General features: G+C 42.7%; 3 protein-coding genes across 6 annotated transcripts; 1 reads left to right on the top strand and 2 right to left on the bottom strand.

Annotated features, from left to right (window-relative positions):
* The first annotated feature begins 66 nt into the window (after nucleotides 1–66).
* Nucleotides 67–3,252, top strand: LOC114862463 (transcriptional activator protein Pur-beta). Its single transcript, XM_029162782.3, has one exon. It carries the CDS (start codon nucleotides 89–91, stop codon nucleotides 1,016–1,018), a length of 930 nt encoding a protein of 309 aa, XP_029018615.1. The 5' UTR covers nucleotides 67–88; the 3' UTR covers nucleotides 1,019–3,252.
* A 10,184-nt stretch (nucleotides 3,253–13,436) lies between these two features.
* Nucleotides 13,437–23,818, bottom strand: ckap2l (cytoskeleton associated protein 2-like). 4 transcript variants are annotated; one of them, XM_055512173.1, is made up of 15 exons: nucleotides 23,643–23,818; nucleotides 22,735–22,801; nucleotides 22,584–22,632; nucleotides 21,286–22,475; nucleotides 20,447–20,642; nucleotides 20,206–20,364; nucleotides 19,528–19,588; nucleotides 19,276–19,438; nucleotides 17,474–18,646; nucleotides 17,310–17,370; nucleotides 15,895–17,033; nucleotides 14,899–15,043; nucleotides 14,645–14,757; nucleotides 14,155–14,340; nucleotides 13,437–14,041 (listed from the first exon to the last, which is right to left on the bottom strand). In XM_055512173.1, exons 1-9 carry the CDS (start codon nucleotides 23,671–23,673, stop codon nucleotides 18,337–18,339), a joined length of 2,226 nt encoding a protein of 741 aa, XP_055368148.1. In that variant the 5' UTR covers nucleotides 23,674–23,818; the 3' UTR covers nucleotides 13,437–14,041; nucleotides 14,155–14,340; nucleotides 14,645–14,757; nucleotides 14,899–15,043; nucleotides 15,895–17,033; nucleotides 17,310–17,370; nucleotides 17,474–18,336. The 4 variants fall into 4 exon arrangements, with proteins under 4 accessions (XP_055368148.1, XP_055368146.1, XP_055368147.1 ...); XM_055512171.1 differs by having other exon boundaries at nucleotides 17,310–18,646; XM_055512172.1 differs by having other exon boundaries at nucleotides 15,895–17,370.
* Nucleotides 23,819–24,201: 383 nt separating this feature from the next.
* Nucleotides 24,202–25,991, bottom strand: LOC114863211 (interleukin-1 beta-like). Its single transcript, XM_029164102.3, has 5 exons — nucleotides 25,847–25,991; nucleotides 25,504–25,742; nucleotides 25,211–25,375; nucleotides 24,936–25,069; nucleotides 24,202–24,788 (listed from the first exon to the last, which is right to left on the bottom strand). Exons 2-5 carry the CDS (start codon nucleotides 25,721–25,723, stop codon nucleotides 24,567–24,569), a joined length of 741 nt encoding a protein of 246 aa, XP_029019935.1. The 5' UTR covers nucleotides 25,724–25,742; nucleotides 25,847–25,991; the 3' UTR covers nucleotides 24,202–24,566.
* Between the last annotated feature and the right edge of the window lie 1,999 nt (nucleotides 25,992–27,990).

The raw sequence follows: 27,990 nt of genomic DNA, 5'->3' as shown, positions 1-27,990 counted from the left end.
GAGCGTCCGGTTTCCTCCGCGAGCTCAGCAAGCAAGGGGTGGGGTGGGGGTCAAAGATACGCAGAGAAACGGGCTGCTGGTGGCGAAGATGGCGGATGGGGACAGTGGCAGTGAGCGCGGAGGCAGCAGCGGTGGCGGTGGTGGCGGAGGGGGAGGAGGAGGCGGCGGTTTCCAGCATTACCAGCGGGAACCGGAGACACAGGAGCTGGCGTCGAAGCGGCTGGACATTCAGAACAAACGCTTCTACCTTGACGTCAAGCAGAACGCCAAAGGCCGGTTCATCAAAATAGCCGAGGTCGGCGCGGGGGGCTCGAAAAGTCGACTGACTCTGTCCATGTCAGTTGCGGCAGAGTTCCGCGACTACCTGGGGGATTTCATAGAGCACTACGCCCAGCTCGGGCCTAGCACCCCGGAGCAGATCGCGCAGTCATCCGGTGGAGATGACACCGGGCCTCGACGGGCCTTAAAGAGCGAGTTCTTGGTGCGTGAGAACCGAAAATACTACCTCGACCTGAAGGAGAACCAGAGGGGTCGCTTTCTCCGGATCCGGCAGACCGTCAACCGAGGCCCCGGCTTCGGGGTGGGAGTAGGGGGCATCCCGGGTGCTGGCCTGCAGGCCGGACAGACCATCGCGCTCCCGGCGCAGGGCTTAATAGAGTTCCGAGACGCCTTGGCCAAGTTGATAGACGACTACGGAGCCGACGAGGAGGAGCTGGCCGGCGGCGGAGGGGCCGGGGGCTACAGCGAGCTTCCGGAGGGCACCTCCATCATGGTGGACTCCAAGCGCTTCTTCTTTGACGTGGGATCCAACAAGTACGGAGTTTTCCTACGGGTGAGCGAAGTGAAGCCCAGTTATAGAAACTCTATAACAATCCCCTTCAAGGCGTGGAGCAAGTTCGGGGGAGCGTTCAGCCGCTACGCCGAGGAAATGAAGGAGATCCAGGAGCGGCACCGGGATAAGATGTACGAGAGGAGAGCCGGAGAGGAGTCTGAGGGGGACGACGTGGACGACGATTGATGGGAGAGGTGGCCGCTTGTGATGAAGCTGACAACACGACGCAAAGCCTGGAGAGAAACGGAGAGAAAAGAACGACCTAGCTATTCTGTGCATGACGAATCGAACTTAAAAATGCTAAAACAAAGGAGAAAAATAAAACGTATATTTGACTGAGAAATTACTGTCTATATAAGAGAATAATGTTCTAAAGTTTAGGTGGATGTTATAGCTAAACGAGTGCGGGCTGCTGAAGTCAGCCTTAGTAGATTCCCCATTGACAAAAATATATAAATATATAGCTCTATATATCTATATATATTGATTGTTCATTTGATAGCCTCACTTATGTAGCCCAGCAAATTCAGTTTGACAGTGCTCAAGATGCAGCAGCAGGTTACCAGTCCCACTTCCTGGTTGCTATCCAATGATAAGAGCCTGACCTCGAGCTGACCTTCTAGTCTGTGTGATGATAATGAGGAAGTGCGACATACTCAAACCAGCAGGTGCGGAGTGGGAGTAAGCCGGGGACCCTGCATCGCTGCCCGTGGCACTTAGTATGTGTTCTATGTCTAAAGAACAGCTTGCCCTGATAGACCCTCAACACCCAAGCCACGGTCTCCACTCTTACTGGGCATCGCAGGACATCCTCTTAGCCTGTTGGGGGAGGGGGGGTCCCGTAAGGTGATCTGTTACAAGCACATGGCTCATTTGGATTCTCTGGACGATCCAAATGAGTCCAAACGACCTCCTCCTCCTCCCCCTCCTCCCCCATCCTGTCTCTCTCCCTCCTGGGCATTCCTCAGGTGCTGAAGTGTGGGGAGGCCTGCTCACGCGTGGCTTGTTTTGTCTCAGGGCTGGCAAGTCTCCTGTGCATTCTGTGGGTTGTATCAGCGTAACCTGTGCCTGTGCATCATCTGCCCCGGCAGTTGAGACGCCTGTGGCAACTGGCGGCGTCTTGTGCGATGCAGGGCCACTTTTGACTGCAGTGACCTTTTTTTCCGTCAAAGCGGATGCAGTGAGCTCAGGCCTCTAGCACTGGTCAAAATGTTTTGAGTTAAAGCTTAATGTTGCCGGGCTTGAGCTATGGTCTCAAGGGATTTGACCTTGCTGACTTATTTAGGGTGCATCATTTGGATCCTTTAATCTTGAACTGAGACCATTAATGACTGAAGCATTTTCAGTCTGATTGTAAGAAAAATTAGGTGCTCTTGGAAAACAAAAACCCATAATGGGGTGCTGTACCTAAAGAAAAAAGAAACTATATATATAGATATAGATATATCTATATATAGATATAGATATACTGGAAGAGATTTACTTACTAAAAAGCAAGTATAGATAGAATTATTTTTCAAAAGAGATGTATTGAAATATGTCTTAGAAATATAAGACGTTTATTAGATAATGCTGCCTAAAGTGGCTTATTTAAAACACTAAACTTGGATGCAACTGTCCAGGGTGATATTTCATACCTGATTGTTTCCTAACATTCTTTTATTCCTTAGAGGAAATTTAAAGAGTACAATAAATTGATAAATAACATTGTTATAGCAATTTCTAGAAACAACTTCTTTGAAGTAGTTTGTCAGCAAACACTCAGCACTCCAGTTCACTTTACAGAGCATCATGTTGTCCCCTTTTTTTTTAAGTCCACCTATTGTTTTTAGCCTGGTTTGTCACAGGTTGGCTCTCCATCGGTCGCCATACGACACCAACAAACACCCCTAATCATCATGTTGTTGTTAGTGCTCCTTTTTTGAGATATGATCTTTTATTTGCATGCCTGCTCTCATAAGGAGCTGCCTTGTGTTTTTTTTCTTTTGCATACTCTGATTGCTGTATGATGGTATTTATCCATTTTGAGAGAAGTTTTAAGTTTCATTTTGGTATTGCAATTGAAAAAAGTTCACTTTTCAGACTAATAACAAAAAAAGCCACAAAGTACCCGTGCTTTGGGGAATGTCACTTTCATTGTCCCACTCCCTTGAGTGTGTAAACCTCTCGTTGAATTTTACTTTACCCACTTCAACACAGCAGATAAATGCCATATGAAAAAACAGAAACACCTGGGAGCAATACTTTTTTTCTTTTCTATTGATATAAATATACTATATATAATATTACACATGAGATTGAACTACATCCTTCTTCCTGTACTGTGTTACGTGAAATGGCAGCTGTTTCAGTCATGTGTGTTCTGCTGTAATATTCTACCAAGTTCCTTTCAACGAGAAATAAAAAAAGGTTTTTGCTCAGGGGAGGCGTGATTTTTTTAGACTTACAGAACTATTTCTAAAAAAACTATGAACAGCATATTTAAACAAAATGAAAGGCCATATTTTAATCTTAATATTGTTAGTAGACCAGTAAATTAATCTAATGATTTCAGCTCTTTGAAATCCTATTCTAGATCATTTATTGATCTCTAAGGGGAAAGAATCACTCGTTAAAGCTGCTACCATGCTGCTATAATGAGCATATTTCCCCCTTGGGATCGATAAAGTGTTATGTATCTGCCTCATGGTTAAACACGAATATATCATAGTGGCTTCCTCCTTAAAGTAGCATTGGAAAGTTGCCTTTTTATTGATGCGTTTCTTTCATTCTTAGAATTGTTCACATTTGGTCTCAAACTCCATCTACATACTGTAGTCAATAGAACCTGCAAGTTCTGAATCAGCACTTATTTATAGATTAGATCACAAATATTAAAATACTAATTTGAAACATTTGGGCAGACATTTAGAAGGTTAAATACTTATGAATAAAGTAGCTTTAAAGCAAGAAGTAAAAAATCTTCTGCCAGCACTGAAAGATTAAACCTACAACATGCAGCGGTATTGTTTTTGGTTGATCTCGGAGGACATGTGCTCACATCTCTCACCTAATTCAGTTTTGCCAGAAATAAATGCAATCATAACAATAAAACTGTTAGCTGGAAAGCTAGCAGAGGGAAGCTGTTTCATCAGCAGTGCCAAACCATCTAAGCTCCTGGTTTATACTCGACGTACCTCATTTCACACGCCCTGCAGGGCGCTTTCCTGGGGTTCTTGTAACGATTACAAGCACATCCAACACAAGAAAAAGTCTGTTTAATCAGATCTGTTGTCAGTGTGGAGAGCTTGGAAACTAACCGTGCTACTTAACCAGGAAGGCCTCATGGTGATAGAGGATCAGTTCAGGCCCTCTTGCTATTCAGATCTCTATAGATTAATAAAGGTGTGGCAGGTTCGCTTCACAAACAAGTGCTGTATCACGCTCAGCAGACCAGCTAGTGGTGGTTTTGGACTGGATCAGACACAGTGACCAACGCCAGCAGGTAACATGGGAATATGGAAGCTTCCCCTTGGATCTGTGGTTTTACTCGTCCTTCAAACTCGAATTGGAACCAATTCCAAATGAAAAGACATATTAAGAATAGACCCAACTATTGAGCAGTGGTCTAATACTTTACCCGTATCCGTCTGTGAGAGGAGCTTCATGATGTGACTTCGGACTCAGTTCTGCGCTGCTCTCCCAGCTTCTTGATCTGCTCAGTTTAATAGTCAGTTAACGCTATGGTTTAAACTCTAGTTTGAGTGTTTTTTTCTTTTTTCAAAGCTGCTCTCATCTACATCACCAATAAAACATAAACAACCAGAAATGTTGGCGTTATTATTTTAAGCTTCGATTTAGATGAAGATCAAATTGCATTTCATGGCAAATTAATGCAGAAACAAATGATGTTTCAAAAGGTTCTGCCACTGTTTCAGATTAATGTGCTTCTCCTGATGTCGTCATGACAGAGGTTGGACCAGAGAAGGTGCCAGGACACAAAACTGTCAGTTATAGGAAAGTGTAATTATCAAAGTAGTGGTAAGAAGATGTGTTTGGCGCTTTGACTCACTAGGTGGCGTAGGTCTCACTCTGGAGAAGCTATTAGAGTGGTAAGGATGTAATTGGATTCACAGTAGGTCTGAGAGGCTGCAGAAAGAATAGAAAGCATTAAGGAAAAAATCTAAGTAACCACCCTGTGGTATGACAAACTGTACATAAAGTGCAAGAAAATACAAAAATAAATCAATTTCATTACATGTAGTTGATACATATACTGGGATCTACCTTCAAAAGGAATTGAAACAACTATTTTAGTACAACTGCTCAGCTAAGAAGCGTGTCTGGAGTCTGGCTATTGACTATAAGACTTGTAGAAAACACACTTGATGACCTCTGATGATGATGATGTAATTGATGATCTTGCTTTTACAACGGTAAGTCATTTATGGTTTCGCAACATAACCAGCAAAGGAATATGTGGTTTCATAACACTAGAAATAGAATCTCCCAGACAGAAAGTGAAAAGAAGAGGAGAAAAGTGAGCAGCTCATAAAATCTCCAGTTTCACAATAGTGATGAAAGATTAGAATTGGTGGTGCATTTTTCCACGTACAGGACATGATTCAGCCTTTGTTGAGGTATTAGACTCAACACAGAACATGAGGCAAATGAATGTCCCTCAAGATAATAAAGAGTGAGAGGGAAATCCAGTCAGAGCTGAAACATCATATTAAAGGCTCAGTTTCCTGTGAGAGTGAGGCTAAATGCGTTCTGTGTTCTGCACTTCCTCTATTTGAGTCCCAGAGACATAAATGTTTTCCTTCGCATTAATGGCCCACACTACTTCCTCTCTGCCACACAGCCTCCGTGACCTCTCAGAGCGCAGTGATGACACAGTGTGTGTGTGCGTGCGTGCATGCTTGCATGTGGGCGAGAGAGGACACATCAAGGGCATGTAAATTCACTCCGAGCCGCTTGCCAGTAAAAGAGGATTATTTCATGTGGCCTGGTTCCTGATGGCTCGACCCAGAGAGACGAGCCATCGTTCAGAGCATTCAGAGCAACAGGAAGAGGCGAAGGTGAAGGGATCTCAACGCCCTGTTTGTTATAACCTCACTTTTCAGTGGGACAGAATTGCGGTAACCAGGGAGACTGGATGCATCAATGTGGAGCAGAAAAGCCGGGGATCCCACACATGCAGAGCAAATATCCTACAGTGCAGAATGAGCTATTTTTAGTCAGTGTTGCCATGTATGAGGAAAGTCTCCGACTCAGGCAACCATGTGTGCATTATTCAGCGTCATCCTCATCTGCTGCATAAATGGAAGAAATGATCAGCTCAATTTGACATAAGCAAGAGATGCAGCACAGCATGAGACGCACACGTGCAGTCGGGTGGCGGCTGTATCAACGTTTTACTGTCATGACACTTTACTGGACAGGTTTCCTCCCAAATACATACAATGGAATCTTTTTACAGTTTTTATTTGTTCTCTATTTTCTGATCTTTTGTAATTTTTGGGCATTTTATGCTCCATTTAACCTGAAACTGCAACACAATAGTGGCCTGGTAGCTCAATGGGAGGAGCGTCAGGGAAGCTGAAGGTCAGCTTGAACCCAGCTGATCCCACCAGGTGTGTCCTTGAGCAAGACACTTCACATTGGCTGGCTGTGCCCTGAGCTCGACTGCCCACTGCTCCCCCACGGGGGGGACACAATTTCCCCAAGAAGAGAAAGTTTGTCTTATCTTATCTGTAATAACATTATAAAGCCATATGTCAGCAGCAGAAATCAATCAGTGCTGAACACCACCTGCCACAAGGTAACTCACAAGGTGGCACAATTCACAAGCTAATGTTTTGCCTTTAAATTTTGTATTTCAATCTGACTGAGCTTTTATTAAATAAATTGAAGCTAAATTAATCCACAGTAATAAGGTAAGGTTCCATAAAATTAGTAAACTCCCAAAGTGTGGAAAATAAACTAAGTCCAAAGCAGTAATCCTCAAAATTATTTTAAGTCCCAGCAGCAGGGTCCCAAGTCAAGAAGGACAGTTCGCAAAAAATGCCTAAGTCCAGAGCAGTAAGATTCAGGGTCGACAGAGCCTTTATTCCACAAAAAAGTGACAGAAGACACGACAGACTGAGGATTTCTGCTTACAACATCACCTTATATACCCGTTGCTCACTGGGATTCAGCTCCCCGGACATTTGATCATCATCTTGAGCTTTTAGTGTGTTTTTTTTTACCATTATTGTATTATATTTTTACCCAGTAATAATCCCAAACAAAGTGAAGACACTTGTTGCTCTGCCCTTTTCTCCCCGGGCGGGGCAGCTCCCCTCCAAACCTTCACTTTCCCATGGTCAGGTTACTGTAGGTCAGGTGCCTGCAGCAGAAGCTGCACTCCTCCCACCTGCCTTATCTAGGTCAGTAAAACACACTGTACGTTTAATGGTCTTGGTGCTACTACACTTCTGTTGCATAACAGGGTCTCCTCTTCACACACATGACCCAGTGAGCGCTATTATCCACACCTGCCACAGTGGGTGCTGTTGTAGTACAGTAGGTGCTTTATTATTCTGTAACATTGTCAATTTTAGCAGTAATTACCTTATAACCTTTATGAATTTTTACATAACTGCATCCGCAACTTGCATCATCCATTACAGAATCTAAATGACATCTTTATTTCACACCACAGATGAGATTCTAAATGCACAACCGGTCATTAAAACAGTATCAGTTTAACTGCAGTACAGTACACACCTTTACAGCATCATTCTCCCACCACCCCAGGTGTCATTAAGACAGGTGACTCACATCCTCTGTGTTAGACACATGGCAGTTAGAAAGAGGCCTTGACACCGTCAAAATAAATGCTGCATAAATTTACACCTCTTTCCATAAAAATGGTAACAGTCAGCAGTGTTTTTTGGGTTTGACTCTAAAAAGTCATTTTTATTCAACGCCAGAAAATCATTCAGTGTCAGCTCATGTTGTTGATATAACCTGTGCAGACATGATGAGTAAACAATGCTTCCCTCTTTTAATTAAAAAAGCAGTAGCAACAGATTCTTGGAGTTGGTCCAAGGACTTGGCTTCCATTCACTCATCTCTCCATGCCCACTACTGTATGTAAACACCAACCAGCGCATGTAAGCAGGACAAGCTCTGTTTTGATCCAAGTCAGTCATTACTGGACAGAAGCAGTGGCTTTGGTGAGATGAGCTGCAGGGGGAGCTCTCTAAATGCAGAGCAAAAAAGCAAAAAGTGAGTGAAAAGTTCAAAGTGGGTGAGGCTCATCTGATGATGAAGCTGTTGCCTAGTCTGTGCACTGCATTTAGAAGCGTCTGCTCTGTGTTTACTGTAGCTGTGGCCTTGTAACCCTGCCTCTCACTGATTCTACGCTGGAATGGGCTCCAGCAAGCCTGCAACCCTTGGGGCCTGGTGAGAGAGTGAATCAGACAGCTGCTTGCGACATCGGAACCTGTTATAAGTTATTTAGATCTACCGGTTGTTGCAGTGCACAACACCATCCCTAGTCTAATCTATAACCGTTAATGTCGTTGCCCTGTTTTGAGTAGATCATTCACCTGTTTATCACGCAGGTTGAGTCAGAGATATAGATTGAAACATGACATAACTACAATTCAAATGTGAACCTATTATAACACAAGACTTTACACGCTCAAATGGAATGTGAACAAATCAGCCCTACAGCTGTTTTCTACAGTTTGTCTAAAGAACTAGACATTGAGCAAAACCAAAGCAGAACCAGTCCAGATTAATGAGACAGGTGTTGGTGTTCTGAAACCGCAGAACCGGGAACCGCTTGGACCCACCATGGCAGGCGTTGTCGTCTGAGGCAAAGCCACCGTGTCCTCCAGATCACCACGAAACAAGGCAAGCAAAAGGTCTTGGTGAGCATAGATAGTAGTTATAATCTAAAAGAGGTGGATAGAAAACTGGCCACTTCCCATAGCCTTTCGGCCGCCACCACCAGACTTCTACTTGTCGGCAGGGTTGAGCAGGTGCCACAACAAACACTGGGGCCCAACTTGGAGTGTCATGCCGTGGCAAACAGTGGAACAGGGGCAGAATCAGCTTGGAGTCCAGTAGCCGAGGCCGGGTGTGGGACCTGGGCAAGATGTGAAGCAGGAGCTGTGGTGGCGAGACGTGGGGCCGATGTGAACTGGAACAGATTCCGAATTGGAGAAGTGGGCATGGATGCTAAACTTGAACTGGAGCCAGTGGCATGGCCAACCATGGATCGGTGACTTGGACAGGATGTGGGACCACGGCACAGACGGGACGTGAAGCCAGCGTTGCAGAGACCAGGCCTACAGTAGCAAAAGTCTACCAGTGGCTGAAGCAGCAGACTGTAGGACCAGACGTAGAGTTTGACAAACACATGGAGCAGAAGAGGAACAAATGGCAGGAACTGCAGCAGTGGAAGATGGTGGAGTTGGAACTGGTAGAAGGACAGCACTGAAAGGAGTAGGGAGCAGATGGAGTGGTAAGCTCTGAGCCTTCAGCTCTTTCCAGATAGGCCAAGCTTCAATAGGTAATGGCAACATCAGAGGCGTGTGTTGCCTCTGGTAAACACTCCAGACAAAGACTTCCTGAAAATACTAAACTAAAGGATGGCGTTTTAACCCTGGTATCAGCCGGGGGGTTTCCAACAGAAGAGCGAGAAACAGTCCCCTGGGGCTGCAGCGGGGCATGAAGGGCAGCAGGGCGAGGCAAGGTCAGAGAGTCCTCTAGCAGGACAACAACTTGTTCAACACCATAGAAGCCCTCACACTCCTTCAGCCAAGGAGTGGAGGAACAACAGCCTTAGTCCAGTCTAATGTTGACTGTCTGGCGTGCACCTTAGGTAAACTAGGGAAAGTGGCATGGAGCTTGTACAGAGTCTCGATGACCTGGGCTCTATGGCCTGCTCTGACTGGGTCATTGTTACGACCCGCTATACAAAATGGCGGCTTGAGTCCTTGGGGGGTTCATTTGGACCCCCAAGTACATAGTAAATAGTAAATGACAAACCAAACACACTCCTAAACACACAAGGTACAAAACAAACAAAAGCACTAGATAACACTAATACAGCTAAACAAAAGGCTCGGTAAAACATTAACAAGGCTAAAAATGGAACTAAGATAAGGCATAAACAAACAAGGCTAAATCATGGTATGAATAAACGAGGCTAAGGCATGGCTGGAGTCTGGCTAAACATGAAAACAAGGAGCGAGGCTCAACATGAACAAACAACACACATGAACATGAACGTGGCTGAACAGAACTAGTGAGAGGTGCCAATGCATGTTTTATATACAAAGCAACACGTAGCAATGAATAACATGGCTAAACATGAAACAATGAGCTAGGGCAAGAGTAAGCGTCCTTCAAAGTCCACATCTGTAAGTGAGGGAAGGTGATGAAGGCAATGACCCAGCAGTGAACGCAGGGCTTGGAGTGTATTTGAAGGGCACAAGAGGGGAAAATCCAGGTGTAAGTAACTGTCCAGATTGCAGGGAGTTTAATGAGGGAGCGAGAGGAAGTGGGTGTGGTCCAAAGCAGAGGCGTGGCATGGTGAGGGAGGAGGGGTGGTCCAGAGCAGGAGAACGCCTCTACTCCAAAGTTCCTTGCGTGGGTTGGGCAGGTGCTGCAGCCATTACAACTCACTTTCTTCCTCTGGCGCTCTGTTCTTACACCGATGTCTTCCAGTCCAACAAAGTCACATCATAGTTTCAACAAAGTGTGACCTGAGTGACTGCATGCTATAGCTTGTCAGAGTCTGATGCAGGCATCCTGCACCAACATGGTTGTTCTCAGAAATGTATTTTAAAAGGTCTGTATCTTATTTTTAAATTGGGTTGGAATTGTTACAACTTGGTACAAAATAAAGGAAATTCAGGCATGTAGCCTTATTACATGCTGTGGTGTTCTGTTGTCAGTTCCAGGGGACCCCAGGGGAAAGAGCAGTAAACTATGATTAAAAGTGAAAACAAACACGCACACACGCGCACACACGCGCACACACGCGTGCACACGCGCGCACACACACACCACCTGTGAAATACTGATGGATGCGCGTCATCCTTTTCTGTAGAGATCATCTCCTGCGCAATTCTCGTCAGTCTGAACTGTCTCATTCTGGTTTCAACGGTTCATGGAGTCAGTTGTTATTGTCACGCAGTGTGTGTGTGTGTGTGTGTGTGTGTGTGTGTGTGTGTGTGTGTGTGTGTGTGTGTGTGTGTGTGTGTGTGTGTGTGTGTGTGTGTGTGTGTGTGTGTGTGTGTGTGTGCCAAGAAGTACTGTAAATCAAACCTCCTCAAACACATTCCTGTGCTGCACATGCTGTGTTTCTCCTGAGAAAGACACAGCATGGAGAAATTATGAAGGTGCCAATGCTTCACTAGCAGAAAAGCAGATGTGTGCATTTATGAGTGCTCAAAATCCAACCCGGCTGGATGTTTGTGAAACATTCTGCACTGTGTGTATGCAGACTCATCACCGTCCTGGCTGAGCCCAATGACGGTCATGTCGTCTGCATACTTCAGGAGTTTCACAGACGGTGCAGTCGTTGGTATAAAGGGAGAGGAGCAGTGGGGAGAGGACACATCCCTGCGGTGCGCTGGTGCTGATGGTGTGGGTTCCAGATGTGATGCTGCCCAGCCTCGCCTGCTGCTTCCTGCCTCCTCCAGGAGGCTCCTGATTCACTGATGTGGGATTGGGGACAGTGAGCTGGGTCAGTTTGTGGTGGAGTATTCCAGGGGTGATGGTATTGAAGGCTGGGTTGAAGTCCATGAACAGGATTCTGACACATGTGCCAGGGAGATCCAGGTGCTGCAGGATGTAGTGGAGTCCCAGGATTACTGCATCATCCTGTGGCCTGTTTTTCATGTAGGTGAACTGCAGAGGGTCCAGTAGGGGGTCTGTGAGGTCCTTCAGATGCCTCACCACCAGCCACTCAAACGTCTTCATGACCACACACGTCAGGGCGACAGGTCTAAATGGCTACAGGTCTGTTGCAGTTGAAGTTTGCTACATGATAACAAATCTGCCTACAGAAGGGAGGTTGGTCAGCTGGCCTCTTGGTGCAGTCACAATAACTAAAGTAGTAGATTTCAGAAGGAACCCTCCATCACTCCCTTCCCTCACCTTAACGGGTGACATCATAGCTACTGTGGAGTCATCCAGATTCCTGGGCTCCATCATCTGTGGGCACAATCTATTTGAGCTGGTGCCATTTTTATTTCATCTTATTCCGTCGACTATTTTGCACTGTACATCTCTAGCTATTGTCCTGAATATGTGTGTACTAGAAGTTTTTATGACAGCTACAGTACAAACTTGTGTATGTGCAAGTACATTTGGCAATGAAGCATTCCTGAGTCCTGATTCCTGATGTAGTTATAGACGCAAAAGATGAATCGAGTTGGCGGACGTCATCTGAAAGCTGAGTCCACGGGACTTTTTCCTTCTGACAGTCGTCTCAATACAACCCAACCTGCACAAAAGAGAATTTGCACTCACGTCCACCAGCGTGAGTAAAAGCATTGTCATTATGAAAGTGCGTTTGCTCCACCTTTCCCGACGGCCTCAGTGGTTATCTACAAACTGAAACTGTCATGTTTTGGGTTCATTTCCGGTTTTATTGTGTCGGATTTCCATTTCTGTTCAGTCCATGCCTAACGTTAATTCTCGTTCATATCACATCAGCTGTCTGCAATTAGTAATCATACCTGGCATTTAACACCCAGTACTCACCTCTGCCAGTTGCCAGATTGTCATTGATTCACTTCCGCTTTCCAGCAATTCATGATCCAGTCTAGTTACCAGTCCTGTTCTGTTCCTGACCGTGCCTCTAGCCTTGGTCTTTTGTACCTCAGCCGAGCTTGCCTGTTATCAGCCACTGCTTCTTACATGACACCGGCTCCGCCTAGTCATCTTGCATTGTATACGAGTTTCTCCGTTGCCGACCTTGCCTGCCAGACCACCGTTTTTGCCTTCGCCTCATCTCAGAGGTTTTCTGTATGTAAGTCACCTAACCATAATAAGACTCTAGTTTAAGATATCTGTGCCGTGCATGTGGGTCCGCTTTGTCAAGCCGAGAGCCAAACCTGACAGAAACTGTGTATCTGTGTTGTAGCAAACTCACACAAACATGTTTTAGCAAATGGGATTATGATTAACACTTAAACTTCTATTCCTACAAATTTTTATAAGTAATATAGTCATTTTAGTTAAATTATTATATGTGTATATGTATGTGTGTATGTGTACAGTAGATATACAGTGTATTTATTTCTTTTATATCTTTTTCACACAAATAGAGCCAGAAAACAAGATTACACAAACACAAATATAAAACATTTTTTAGGAATTGCATTTGTGTTTAATTTTTTTTGTTGTTTTTGTACATAAATCCTGTGAAATATCAATAGACACAACTAAGTTTGAAGTAGCAAAAACTGGCATGAACTCAATTACATGGAATAATACATTTGCTCTGCAGGGATTTTTTCCAAAACAAAACATGTCTAAATGTCAGAGGGAGCATTGAGCTGGACCCGATATAGCGTCTATGGCACAATAATAAGAAGGAAAACCATCAAAGAACCATTAACATTTAAAATCACAATTGAAGGAAGCACGTGTTGATGGAAAACCTGCACCAACAGACCTCAACACAATCAAAGGAGCAGACGACAGCTTCGCTCAGTACAGTCAACATTTTACACTTTAACCTTCTTCAGCGTCAGACAGACAGAAAAGTAGAACACCAACTTTTAGATTTAATTTAAAAGAAAAAAATTGCTGCGCATGAACAGTGAAATGGATAGTAAACATTGTCCTGGTGTGGCTCAAACATTAAAATTCATTCAGTATAAAATGTAAACAATCTCCTGAAGCAAACAGACATCACATTAAAGAACATTCCACAGTTTGCCACATCAGGGCAAAAGGCTTATAAGAAAATCATCATGAAAACATCTGAGGCTGCGAAACAAAGTGGGCATAAAGTTAAAGTTACACTTCACAAGCAATAGAATAATGAAAGCCTCAATCGATAAAATAAAAATCATTACAATTTAGAATGTAAAAGAGGAAATGCTCTAAAATCCAGCTGTTGAACATTGGTACTAGCTCCATTGTGCAGTTGTAGCTGAAGCAAAAGTGCAAAAGGCAAACGTGGAGTCACGTTGGAGAAGATCAAGCTGCCTGAAAACAGGAAAGAGGGAAAGAGCATGAGGAACAGTTTTTAGGCTGATGAGTGCACATTCAATACAAAGACTTGACCTAGTGACATACTAAAAATCACATAAACACTGTACCTCTACTTTGACTTGAGCAGAATGTGTTATCTCGCTGGTGAGGCCTACAACAGCCTCCGGAGAGATGGAAATGTACTTCTGTGGTATCGCCACAGTGCTCAAGCCCTGATAGCCACCAGCTCCCATGTTTTCCCACTTGAAACAGTGGTCCTCTTCTTGGACTGTTCCATCTGTAACGTCCTTCAACTGTGAATATAACAAACATTAAGATTTCCGTAGAAAACCTTCACAGTTGAATAAAAACTAAATGATGGGGGTTAAACTACAGTCCTCTGACCTCTGACCAGTTTCTAGTCTTTTTTTTCAAGATGGCAAAACATTTTTTTTTATTTCATATTTATTTATTCTTAATTCAGTAATTTCTTATTTTGATAACATAACTGAAAAAAGCTTAAATCATATCCATCTGAGTGACAATAACAATTCACCATTAATGCCTTAGATTCACTTAAACACTAATGAGAATGTTTTGGTAAAGATCTATATTTACCTCCAAGTTGACTTCATGCTCACTCTTCTTTTGCACTGTTAATAAAAACTTTTCTAGGTCCCTAATGAAAACGATGGCCAGCTGGGTTTCTTTCCTGTGTAGTTCCACTCTTGCTAAAAGCCCAAAGGAAAACAACAAATTATTAAAATATTTGTTTTTAACTATTCATAGGTAAATTTAATGTGATAGATAATTAAATTAAAATGCAACTTAAAAGCCACTCATTCAACAGTGGTTCCTTGTACCTCCCGTACCTGTGGATGCTTTCTCTTGCTCTCCATTTTGGAGGTCAGCAGCTTCCAGCCCCAGGTTATTTTTGGAGATCTTTCTGACCATGAAATATTTTCCAGTTATAGTCTTCAGATAAACCTGTTTCATTGTTGTATCCTCGTTGATGTTCTGTCAAAGGGGACAGAAAGGCTTTGAAAGTTAGAAACTCAATCTGTAGCATTTCATAAACCTGAAAATACACAGAACAAAAAAATCCACGTTTTCCGTATCTCTGCATTCATTAACAGAAAAGCTTCGTTTTGCACTGGGACAGTTTCCACACCTGTCTGGGATATACTGGGAGGCATGGAACAGCATTTCTTTAGCTACAGGAGAATGTCGTTTATCCACAAAAACCAATGTCTGCTTCCTCATAATGAACCTTGGGAGAGATGGCGGTGCACGGTGCAGCAGTGTCTTGCAAACTTTGTTTTATTATGGTTCTGGATCCAGATTTGGATTTAGGAATGAAACCAATGGGGCCCAGTATAGCGCCACTATTATTAAAATATTATTAGACCTGCTATTGAGTTTGTGTTTAAAATGACCAATTAATGGAAGATAGTTTGTATTTGCAGAACCTGCCAGGTCTTAAATCTAAAAACAATCACAACAATCTGTTTTCATTAGATAAACATTTACTCTGCTGTCGCTTCCTCGCGTTACTTATGGCAAAAGGCGCTCAGGCTGCGCGTCACTGACTATAAAAGTTAACTAAACTGAGCTCAACATCAACATAAATCAACCAAAGTGATTCGAAATTCATAACAAACTACATGAAATCCATAAGCACATGCGCAGCAGAATATAAAGGACGTCCGTCGGTGCACTAGTGTAAACCCGTGATATTGCGCCAATAAAGCAGCTCTTACGGTGCACACGGCAGCGCAAGAAAACACTGAAGCGCGCGAAGCAAAAACTTGGATATTACGCGGCGCGCATAAAGTAAAGCTTGTGCGCATTTCACTAGTGCCACTTACCCTGACAGAAGAAAGTCTGGTCGGCAGCGAGCGTCTCAGTGCGGAGCGAGTAAAGTCTGTGCGGAGGAAAGGCTTTAAGAAGCCACGGCCGCTGACGACAGTGACGTAGCGCCTCAGACAGCGACGATGGGATGGAGCAAACCGTGACAGTGATTCAAAAACATCAGCACAGCAATAAATGACGCACGCAGCCGTCGAAGACCGGCATGATTTTGTATTGCACGTTGCACCCAACCCAGCGTAGAAATGTATTGGGGAGCGGGCAGGGTGCACACAGCGCTGCAGACTGGCAGAGGTCCCAGTCACAGAAAGGCACCAGTCTGGGTCAAGGTCCACACGCTTCTCCCTGCACAGACACAAACTACACCGGAGATAAGAGGGGCCACAGGGATAGAGACCCAGTGCTTCAGGGCACCAGGTGGCACCACGGTGTGAATGGGATGCTTCAGCTCCCATGAGATGACAGCCCTCAGTCTAAACCACGACTCCACGCGTTGAACACGACGAACAGAAAGGCTCGTTAGAACATTTACTGGAATTCCCTTTTTCAGGAAACACTTGATTTGAAACACGTTGTGGGTTTCACTTACATCATGTTAACATTGATTTTATCACTTCTTAAAAAACACATACAGGTACCACATGTCTGGAGTTGTCAGTGTTCATGGTGACAAGTTTCATTCAAAATCCTGCCAGAATCCAAAACTATTTACCTGCAAGAACTCTTAGCGCCTTTAAAAGCATCTGCTGCCAAATTCTAAATTAGGTGACGTAATCCACATTTATTGGGAAAGATAACAATATTTCCCATTAAATGAATATTACATCACCATGAGCTGATGCTGTGATGTATCATCACCAGTGTTGAGTTTAAAGTGAGGACTGATATGATTAATAGTTTATTCTTAATTGTTGCCAAATATAAACGGGCCAAGACAAGTTGAGTAAAGAGAAATGAAACCAAACAGAAACATTTGTGTCAACTATGCTTCTGTAAAGTGTGTGTAAATCAGCTCTCTGCACGTTTAGCTACTGGGTTCAACTACGAGAAATGACTCTTCTACCGTTTGTTAAATTCACTAGTGTCTTCACTTAGTAAAGGTTCAATACGGATGTTTGAAATCCAGCATGAAATCCACCTACAAGACAAAGAATAGCTTTCATTATACAATGTGATGGTTGAGGTGTTTTAAAATATTAAGCCGCTGGTTTAGAATGAAAAGTGTTTAATACAAGAACACAAGAAAGAAGAAAAATTAACAATAACTATGGTCTTATGAATTGTGCAACTGTTTCTACCTCACAAAGGAAGCGACGTCTAACACAAACTATGTGGATATTGTTGCTAAATCAAAGAGGCCAAGTGTGAAACCTGGCTTTTATCTTGAACATTTCCTAAAGAAACAAAGCCCAACCTTGTGTGTATCACATCACCAGGAGATGTGGATTAGAGCTGCTGTAATGATGTTCTCGATCCTGAGGTTGAATTAAAACAAGGGATGATAAAGGTTTTAATCTTGTACACAAACCAAACGTTTTAGTTGGAATACAACGCAGGAAAGTAACTAGCGTCAGTTACCTGTTAACTGAAAGTGCCTCAGGGCCGGTAGGAGGACGAGCTCCGTCATCTTCTGTCTGGTTTCTCTCCACCAGTGAGGCACGTTACAGCAACTGTTCAATACAACGGCCTCAAACTGAAGCAGGCGTGAGCAGGGCCTCTTCAGACCCACATGATACCCGCTCTGTGAGGTTTCACATTCACTGCTCTCTAGATCAGATCACTTCACATCATTGTCACTCTCACTCACAGCTTCACTTACACGCGCATCACATAAATCCTGCACTGTGGAGTAGTAGTTGATACTTATCTCCCAACGGTTCGGATCCGGTGGAAAAACAAACAGCAGCAGTTCAAACCTGCAAATAGTGACAAAACAGCTGAATCTGGATCAAGTGCTTGTTTACAGAAGCTCCTGAACCCAGCGAAGGAACGGGACGGTGCTCAGTCACCGAGGGGGAGCGGAGAGTAAATTATTGTTTGTCTGAACAAGATTCAGTTCAAAAACATTCAGTTCAAAAACAGTGTAGGCGTCTTTGTACCTACTCTCACAAGGCCTGTTTGTAGTTCACTTGCTACATAAGAATTAAAGACAAATATTTGTAGACATGCTTTTAGTAATTCTTTTATTAAATTACTATATACACAATATACGAAACCTTGAGATAATGTAGGTACCCACAAAATCAAAATATGTGTTTCACAAGCAATTGAGAAATACACACGTTTAAAAATGCTCAGTGGCTAAAATGTAAGTTCCAGGTTCACGTGGAGTAAATCATGTATGAACATCCCACCCCCCCACACACTGTTCTGTAAATGGTGACTGTGCTTATGATGACGATTATTGCTTTTTACATCACAGTAGGTGAAGCCCTTGGGCACTAGACCACTTCATCGTAGACCAGCTGGACAGACACTTTGTCTTCCAGTGCTTCATTCTGTCTGTAAATGTACATGGGTGCGCCATCAGCAGACGGGCTGGTTTTCCCACCACCCTGCTTCTCACGGTTCTCCTCCTCCTCCTTAGAGAGCAAGTCGTTGTAGGAGGCCACACAAAGATCATGGTCCTGGAGGGACGCAGGGTATCGCGAAGACGCTCTCTCGATCCGCACCGAGCGCCTGACGGGTGTGAAGAAGCGAACCTCCTGCCCATTGACTCGAACTGGTTCCCTTGGTCGGTTCACTGGACCACTGAAGGAGATCATCACCATTAAATAAGTGGACATAGTTCTAGGCATGTTTTCATTCTTGACTGTTAATCTTTTTCATGTGTTCCTATAATTAATGCCCCCCAAAAGGCAATCCTTTTGACTCAGTCTTCTCTGGATATGTTGTCCCAGCACTTTTCCCGGACCGTCCTTATTTTTTCATTCTGGCACAAACTCAGCATTATTGTATTCGCATGAGCATGTGAGAGTGTGCTGGGAAGTACTTCCTCTCTGTCAGCTAAAATCTAGGTCAATTTGGACATTTGAAAAAGAAGTCAGCCTGTCAATTGTTCTGCTGTCACTTACTCGCAATAGCTGACAAACAAGGTATGTTTGATGAGCAAAGCGATATAGTACTGCCGTACTCTGACAGGTTTGTATTAACAGAACTTAGATGAGAGCAGTCACAAACTGCCACATTCATTTCCCAAACAAATGTTACTAATGGTAACGTCCCCGTCCCCAGAGGCACATGTTTTCTGTCACATGCTTCTAATGTAAATTCAACATCTTATGTACTAGCTGTTTCAAGATCCAAACCAGCAGATTGTGAAAAATCTACAGTATATTGGGATCTACATTAGAAATAAAGAAAATAAACACCAGACATACCCAGGAGTTGCTGTGATCTTGAACTTGACGACAGAGGAGTCTCCTTTCTCCCCATTGATAAGAGCTCGGACGGGTTCAGGCGTGCTCGCCAGGTTGTTGCTGCTCTCATCAGGGTTCTCATAAGATGGCATTTGATCCTGATCTTTCTTTATTTGTTCAGATGCTAACAAACACACAAGAGGCAGGAGTTAAAGCTGAATTAATGTGTATAATAACAACGTATGTGATTAAGCACAACAGATACAGTACTACCTTGAGTCTCATCCTTTTTCTTCAGAATCTCAAAGACCACAGTCCGCAGCTCATCTACTGGCTGAAAAGGGAAAAACAGGAACATGGCTTGTTATTTATTCTGGCATTGTTTCTCCCCCACAGGTCAACCTTGCGTCATTACACATGTCTATGGGTCTGCTCAGCTGAAAGAGATGTGTTCAACTTATCTAGAATTTCTGGCCCAGCATCAGCTTTTGGTCTTCAGCAGAAACCTCACACACTACCCCTCAGTGCCTGCCCCCAACTCCTCTCAGCACAACAGTGTTTAACAGGCATCTGCAGTGACCAAGACTTACTGTAGCAAGTGTTCAGGCACCTCAACATTGGAGTAAGACCAGATACAATAAAAACTATTTCTTTAAAAAGAACTTCACCAAACCCTAATGTAAAATGTCTTGAATTTCAAAAAATGTCAGATTTCTCTGAAAAATACCAGAAGCCAAGCTCCTGGCTCTCTTTTGGTCTAAAAAAAAACAAAGGTCTCATTTCTTGTTCAGTTCATTCATTTTGCTCATTTGCAACACTGTCCTCCCTGATTTAGATGTTACACAAGCCAGCGTTTTTCCCAGCACTGCATGCACATAGACGTTCAACAATGTTAACATTTAACAGCTACAGATGTGCTTTGATTTCAGGTCTGTAGTGTGAATGTCATACCTCCAACACAACAAGAACGGCCTCTTTAAACATGGGCAAGACATCAAGGTTGCCCTCCTGCTCCATGAGACGAGCCTGACAGATCCAGTATTTGGCAAATTTCTGAGAGATTGCTGGCAGCCGAGTGAGAACCCTCTTTACCTGCTCCAGAGGACAACCCTGTTGGTGCAAGACAGTGTCAACACAGGGAAAAGAAACTGTGACAGGATGACATAAACCCATCCAACATAACAAAGTATACCTCTTCAAGCAATTTAATGCAGTCAGCCAGGGCCCTGTCCACAGCCTGTATGAGAGAGTGGGCCTCATCTTCCTCCTTCATGGCGGTCCAGAAAGGCTGGGGCACTGCCACAGTGCGCCGGACCTGAGCTTTCACTGGCATTGGGGGACGTTTGTAGGAAATGCCCTTGGCTTCTCGCCATTCTTGTAGTTTTTTTCTAGAGAAACAACATTTTTTGCCATTATTTGAAAAGACAGCAAATTTGAAACACTGACATTTTTAAAAAAAACCATACTGCTGCACAGGTAAACTAAATCCAAAGTAAAGCTGAGTAAAGCTGCATTGATTTAATAAAGCTATGAAGTTCAACTAATATGTTTATTATGTTCCTACACAATTTATTTACACTGCTGTACATAGAAGAAACTAGTTACTAGAAGTATGTTTATAGCAAATTGTCATTGTTGTTTTTCTTTTTCTGCACTATTAATAATGTTGCACAGTTATTAGTTATTACTGTTCGTCTTCGTTTATTCTGTCTGTCTCTGTACTGTTATACTGCGTTATATCATATCATATCATATCATATCATATCATATCATATCATATCATCTTTATTGAGGTAATAGTTGCTGTGTAAAAGTTGAATCAAGGGCAGTGTTGCCTTATTGGATTCAATTTGATTATAGCGTTCACAATTGTGGCCAGTGTGTAATTTGTGTTTTTCAGTATGATTAGGACAACAAAGACCTAAATAAAATATACATGATATAAGATTTGTGACATGCTCAACTTAGTGTGACTCTCACTCTAGACTAGACTACAGTTTCACATTTAAAAAAACATCTAGTTGTACTTACATTCTCTCCTCCTGAGCAGCAGACAGTTTCTTTCGTTCAGTCTGTGGCGCAGCCCTGACTGGGACCTTTGGTGTCTTTAGCTCTGTGAGCTTTCCTGTAAGGCTAACGGTCCTGGCTGGCTGTGGAACCGTCTTTGACATCACTTGAACGTCCCGATTTTTACCCATTTGTTGGGAAAGCACATGTGCAGAACTACGTCCACTTTTACTTTGAGTCTCTCTACATTTCATGGTTTTAGCAGCCATCCCAGCCACAGAAGTCCCCCTGACTGAGCTGGAAGAGGACCTTGTTAATGGTTCCAAAGACGCTTGGGAAGTCACTTTGGATATTCTGTTGTTTTTCTTCCCTTTATCTTCGTATTTCTTCTTTATGGACCTGCCTGTGTTTTCACAGGCTGACTGACTGGTTGTGGACATTCCTGCTTTCCACTGTGGCTTAACAGTTGCTGCTTCACGTCGGGAGGACAGAGGTGCCGATTTCAGCTCTCCTATTTGACTCTTACAAGATGGCTGAGAATGTTTAACCAAAGGTGGCTTCAGGTTTGACTTGATCAGAACTTCATTTTTTCTAAATCTTGCAGACATGGAAAGAGTTGATTTCACATGGACAGGGTTGGTGGCGGCAGTGGTAGAAATAACTTTCTTTTGTGCAGTGGAGGTTCTCTGGGAAACTGAGGATAAGGGGCGGCATGCTGCCTTCTTAGAATTGGTGGTGAGAATATTACCAGGAGCTGTTTCAGAAGTGCGAATTAAGTGTGAATGCGTGGTTCTTGGCTGGGTAACTGCTGGAATCAGTCCTGTTTTTGTTTTGACAAGCGGTCCAAGACTCACCCTGACATTTACTGGGCCTGACAGGGCCACATTTGACCTACTGGTAAATCTGCTGTGTGATGCTGATACAGTTGTACGGCCTACATTTGAAGACACTTTGGCTGAAAATGGCTTTTCTGTATTCCTGGGTGCATTTGGATTAGGTTTGGAGGAAATTACTGTGTAGGTGCTTCTAAGAACAGAAATCTGTCTTTCATTACTCTGCTTATCATGGAAACCCCTTGTTGCATTCCCTTTGTTTAGATCACTGAGCACTCCTCTGGTCGGAATTTTTGTGCAGTGAACAGGCAGCGGCTTGACCTTTGAGGCCTCATATCCAACTTTTTGAGCAGGAACCTTATTCTCTTTTCCCAAAACAGCCTGTATAAAGAACCACCCATTAAAACAATATTATTTCCTGTACTTAATCATTAAGTAAACTTAGTTTCACATTAATAAACACGTTGAATTACAGTAACAGACACCCACCTTTAGTGCAGCCAAAGGTTTTTTGACTGGACAGTCAAAACGGGTCGAGCTGTGGAGCACAGAGAATATCACATCACTTGTCCTTAGACACGGTAAACAAAACATCACAACAACCTTGTGAGGCATAATGCAGTTTCGTTTCTTCTCTTACTTTGGGTTGGGCAGTTTCTGTTTTCCCTTTGTTGCCAAATACTCCATTAACTTCTGCTTACGTAGCTCTGTAACAAAATTAGACAGGTGTTAAATGAGTGTGGTGACAGATGTCTTACTTTTATCTTCTTTTATCTTCAATCGTTTAGGCTTTTCCCAGACACACATGCTTCTGTATAGACATGCTTGTACACAGGCACAATATTACACAGTATTCAGTGGTGTCAGTTCAGATTAATCAATTTTAAAGACATTTATCTTTTATCAGAGAAAAGTACAACAATGACATGACTGTGGACCTGGCTATTTTAGCCTCCTGCACAGGTTCAGGGCATTGGTACTTAATTTTCATAGCTCTCCTGTTCAACATAGACTTATTCCCCTCACACAGTAAATTTATTAATTGCACTGTTTTATCCTGACATCCTCTAATTTGCACAGTAATATTTGTTCTGCATTGTAATTTAGCACTTGCACTAATTTTGTCAAGATTTTTTTCACTTGTAGTGTGATGAGTTTTTCCAAAATATTTGTTATATGCACATGAGCCAATGGGCATCTTCTTCGGATTAATAGGATATCTATACACGTATAATAAACAGAAAGATGCCGCCACCTGGCTGCACGTTGCTGCTATAAAAACACAATGGAAAAAGTAACACAGCCATAGCCGCAGTCTAGAGAAAAGTTTCTTATTTACATAGATTTGTATTTTTAAGAAAACTTAAAAAACTAAAGTAGTTTCACACGTGGATTTGCCAAATGACACTACTTTAACGTACTTGTATATATGATCAATTAAAATGTTCGTTATAACGTTAACTGTAACGTTAGACTGTTAGCATGCTAACTTAAAGCTATACGTTTCAGTCATCTTTAAAGAAAGTAAGGCTAAATCAACTCACTAACCTTTTCTCGATACGACCTCTCCTTGCTCCATAGTTTAATTTGTTCCACGCTGTACCAAATTTATCGTTTTGAAATACTATGTCGTATAATTAGTTGATGATTACACGTTAAACTTCATAACAACAGAGCTCGCTCATCCGGGTTTGAATTTACCGGGAGTAAAGGCCCTCTCTTCTCTGATTGGACGAGTTTAAATTTCAAACATTCAGCACGCATGCCCACAACCTCTGCTCTGATTGGAACAACAACTCTGAGCAAAAGGTGCACGCAGATCTCGGAATAAAACTAAATCTCCAAAATCAAGCCTGGGTGTATGTCGACTAAGACCTACAACTCTCTTCTCCGTTTATCTAACAAAATAGCATAGCACCACTTTACATTAATTAAAATGTTCAATGTAGAAATACGGCGTGCAAGGCATAAAATGTTGATATATAAATTGTAAATTGGTTTACCCCTACGTTGCAACTTGATTGCCACAGCTTTCCATTATCTGAATTTCCTGAAACGCTGTGCGTCAGTTTGAAATGTGCCAAATAAATTCATAATAATCAGTCCGTTACATATTATAATATTTTAATAGATATTCACACTGCTGTAAACACAACACAAATTAAAAATAATTACACATATATACAGAAGTATTATTTTTAAGCAGCATGTAAAATGGCGCATAAATATTTAAATAAATAAATATTTATATGAATTCTCACATCACAAGACAATGCAATAGTGCCACCTAGTGGTGATAACGTATTATTTCAACCAACATCCTTTCACTCTGTACTTGGTACATACAGTGGAATATCGTAATAAAAGTAATAGAAAATATTTTTGTTACTGCTACTATGTTAATGCAGTGCCTTGTTTAAATTTACACAGAGTTTTTTTTTGTTAGTATTTCTATTCAGATGCACATCGCTTTCAACTCTGACGCTGGATGGTGAAGGTTCTGTAGCGATTGTCCGTCTCCTGGCACATCTCTACAGGATTGTTGTCGCTCTGTCCGGTGCTGATGTACCAGTCAGGAAAGCGAGCAGACATCAGGGTGCTGACGTTCAGCCCGGTGTCGTGTTTGTAGAACAGGAACCGCATCTCCTCACTATTGGGGCTGATAGTGGACAGACTACTTTTGTCCTCCACAACCTGAGGTAAAAAAACAAAGCGTCAAAAGGTCTGTTCATCACTCTCAACTATAACATTATTTCATAACTAATGAAAATGAATTTAGATGACTATTCAGATGACAGATAGATCCTTTTCTAGCTTTGTGAAACTGTGAAAGACTTTTACCTCCAGATGCAGAGTTGGCTCAGCATCATCCTTGAAGCAGGACAGGTACAGATCTGTGCCTTTGATGCGCAGAGTCACGGGTCTGGCCTCTCTGTCTGGTGACGGGTGTATGTAGGTCGACATGTTGAGGTAAACTGAGGAGAGAACAGATGATAGTCATGATAGTGAATGGTAAAATGCTCATAACTGGGATATCAGGCACAGGTGTGCTATGAGACATGACTTCTCATCCACTGACTGATGAACTATCCCCATGCACCTTGTCACTGTCTCACCTTTGCGGTGCTCATTGCCACCCTGCAGCATAATTGCGTAGAGCTTCAAGCTGTCTTGGCTCAGAACCAGGCTCCTCTTCTTAGTGTCATTTATGCTGCATTGGTATTCGACCCCACTGCTGAAATCATTCGACGGAGCAGACTCGCACTCGGTCACTAAATGTTCTGAGGGGAAAACAGGAACACCGGGTTAGCTGTCATCTTTCTCCATCTGAGCTTTCACAACTTTCACTATCCTTTGTTACTGGAACCAAATATGTGGGCGTAAAGTTAACTGTTGTCTGTGTGGTTACCTTCAATGATGCTCTCCATCACCACGTGCAGCAGGTTTTCGTCCCTGAACTCGGTGCTCAGCACGGACTGTGAGCCGCTGGTCTTCAGCCTCTCTAAGGCAATGATGATGTTGACCAAGTGTTTCATTTTAAGTGGCTGATGGGAGACCTCCAACTCCAGTCCCGTGGGCATCCTGTGGCTCCACTTCATGCTCACGCTGGATCTCATCTCACATTCCATCTTCAAGGCTGAGAAAGTTCTGCAGAAAGATATAATCGTTTTTAAGCTTCACTGATGCACTCAGGAGTTCAGAACCACAGCTGCATTATCCTTTAAATTACCTGCCAGAAAACGTGAGCTCACCTGTTAAAGTCAGTGGAGAGGATCTTGTATCTCTGTGCTTGGTTAGATTCCAGCAGTTGTTCTGTCTTCGCTGTTCTGTCTCTTTGCTTTTATAAACAGGAGGCAGTCGTCACAGGGAATTTCCTTCTCACAGTGGGAGGATCTACGTAGCTGATGATGAAAGACTGTACTTGTGACATTGAGAGAAAACCTGGACCCATCGCCGCCCACACCAGGAATACAGCATTACAAAATCATCCCAGGGCAATTAAGGTTTCCTGAAGGTGTGAGAAAACTCATCTTCACAATGTTCCTTCCATTTTTATTATGCATCTCAGGAATAATCTTCATTAAACCTTTAAAAGTAAACCTTTTGCTAACATCCTATCACAGCAACACATCTATGCTAGAAAGACCAACAGTTTTATTATCAAGAGTTATTATTCAAGTTTAAACAACATCTGTCCCCACAGTCTGGTTGTGACTAATTACAGGTTTGCTGTTATTACGTAATTTCTTAATTGTGCTAATAGAAACTATGTGTAACAGTCAATTAGCCCGAAAAGTCTGAAAGTGATGCGAAAAGTTTGCACAAAGGTAAAAGCAAAGGTTGAGTCTCTAGAGATTTTCAGACTGTTATTTTATTTTAAAAACAGATCACAGTGACACATTATATAAATGCCTCTAGAACTACCTCAAAATGTTACATACAGAATGTTTTGGTGTTGTTAAATACATGTGTGTATAGTTTTATAAATGACAGCTTTTTGCTGCTGCTGTTTCAGCTCTGCAGGGAACCAGCTGTGGAGCATCTTGGTTTTACAACTCCCTGCTCAATTCAGAAAAACAATTATATTTTACAGCAGGAAACTGCAGCTGGATTTATCGTACACAAACTAGAAGCGACTGGCTCACTGTTACATAACTGGCTTCTACGTCTCCTATCATTGAGGCAGACACTGCGTCATTCAGAAGCTGGATGCAGCCGGAAGCCACTTAGCACTGACTGGAAAGGTGCAGTTCTGCTAGAACGGTGTCACTTAGATGGATGGAGGAACGCACACATGTGCTTAACTATGGAGCTACCATGTACATGTATGTACACTAAGATATGATTATATAAACTTTATTCATCCCACAACGGGGAAAGTCTTTATTCTACAGCAGCAAAGAGACATTAAACACTACAGCAGGAAGAACAGTAAAAAGAACGGACGCAAGCAGCATCAACTATACGAAAAAATAAAACTATTAATTAAATTAATATTAGTTTAAATTAATAAAACAAATAATCAAGTAAAATCTTTAGTAAAAAATCAAGTACAATTTTCATAACTAGTGAACACCACTGAGTACAAAACCAACAATAGAACAACAGCAACAACAAATGAAGTACACGGTGTGTGTATTTGTGTGTCCCTGCAGTGTTGTTCAGTCTGACGAGTGAGACTGGTTTGACTCTCACTCAGCGACTCCATGTTGCAACATTCTTTCCTCGTCTGTTTCCACCGGTGCTGCTGACTCATCTTATTGTCCGATCCAGGAAATTCTTTTGGTGTGGCTGCACTTTTACTTCCCCTACTAGCTTTATTTTATATTGCATAGTTGCGTTGTGTCGTTATGTTTGCTAAAATTCCAAACTACGAAGTTGTTCACAATTTGGAAATTTTTTCCTACTAAAAAAAATCTAAATGTGAATCAGATGAGACAGCACAAAAAATGAACTCATGCTTTTGCAGTGATGGAGCAGAGCTCAGTTTTACTGAGCGAACCAGACACACACTGGATGGCAGATGTACGAGAGGCCAGTTACTCCTCATCCACCGAGATAGTGAGACGTTCAATGACCACACAGAGCTCGTTAATGATTTAAAAGCACTAAAAGCTCATTTGTGTATAAATTCACAGAACCCTTGATGCAAAAGTTGTGATCTATGGCAGAGCAGATTTCAGACAGATAGACGTGAGCCACAAGACTTTCTCTGTTCCACTAACAACATGAGGCACTAGTAAATATAGCGATAGAACAATGATTAGATGTAGTGTAACTGACTGGTCACATGCGAACACTACCCTCGGTTTCTACATCTGGGGGTTGAGTTTGCAAAATAATAAATCTTCTTCATCTCTGTTGTAATCTGTGTCGTCGATGATTATTACCCATT

Source organism: Betta splendens, chromosome 9 (assembly GCF_900634795.4).
Source record: "Betta splendens chromosome 9, fBetSpl5.4, whole genome shotgun sequence".
NCBI classification, from domain to species: domain Eukaryota; kingdom Metazoa; phylum Chordata; class Actinopteri; order Anabantiformes; family Osphronemidae; genus Betta; species Betta splendens.
This window is presented reverse-complemented; position numbering and strand designations above follow the sequence as displayed.

Coding starts and splice junctions, on each gene's coding strand:
- LOC114862463 (XM_029162782.3), top strand. CDS start 89: ATGGCGGATGGGGACAGTGGCAGTGAGCGCGGAGGCAGCAGCGGTGGC.
- ckap2l (XM_029163558.3), bottom strand. CDS start 23,673: ATGGAGCAAGGAGAGGTCGTATCGAGAAAAG. Junction 20,643..21,285: donor GCTGCTCAGGAGGAGAGAAT/GTAAGTACAACT, acceptor TTGTTTCTCTAG/AAAAAAACTACAAGAATGGC. Junction 19,589..20,205: donor CCGTTCTTGTTGTGTTGGAG/GTATGACATTCA, acceptor TTCCCTTTTCAG/CCAGTAGATGAGCTGCGGAC.
- LOC114863211 (XM_029164102.3), bottom strand. CDS start 25,723: ATGGAATGTGAGATGAGATCCAGCGTGAGCATGAAGTGGAGCCACAGG. Junction 25,070..25,210: donor TGGCAATGAGCACCGCAAAG/GTGAGACAGTGA, acceptor TTCTCTCCTCAG/TTTACCTCAACATGTCGACC. Junction 24,789..24,935: donor AGCCAACTCTGCATCTGGAG/GTAAAAGTCTTT, acceptor TTTTTACCTCAG/GTTGTGGAGGACAAAAGTAG.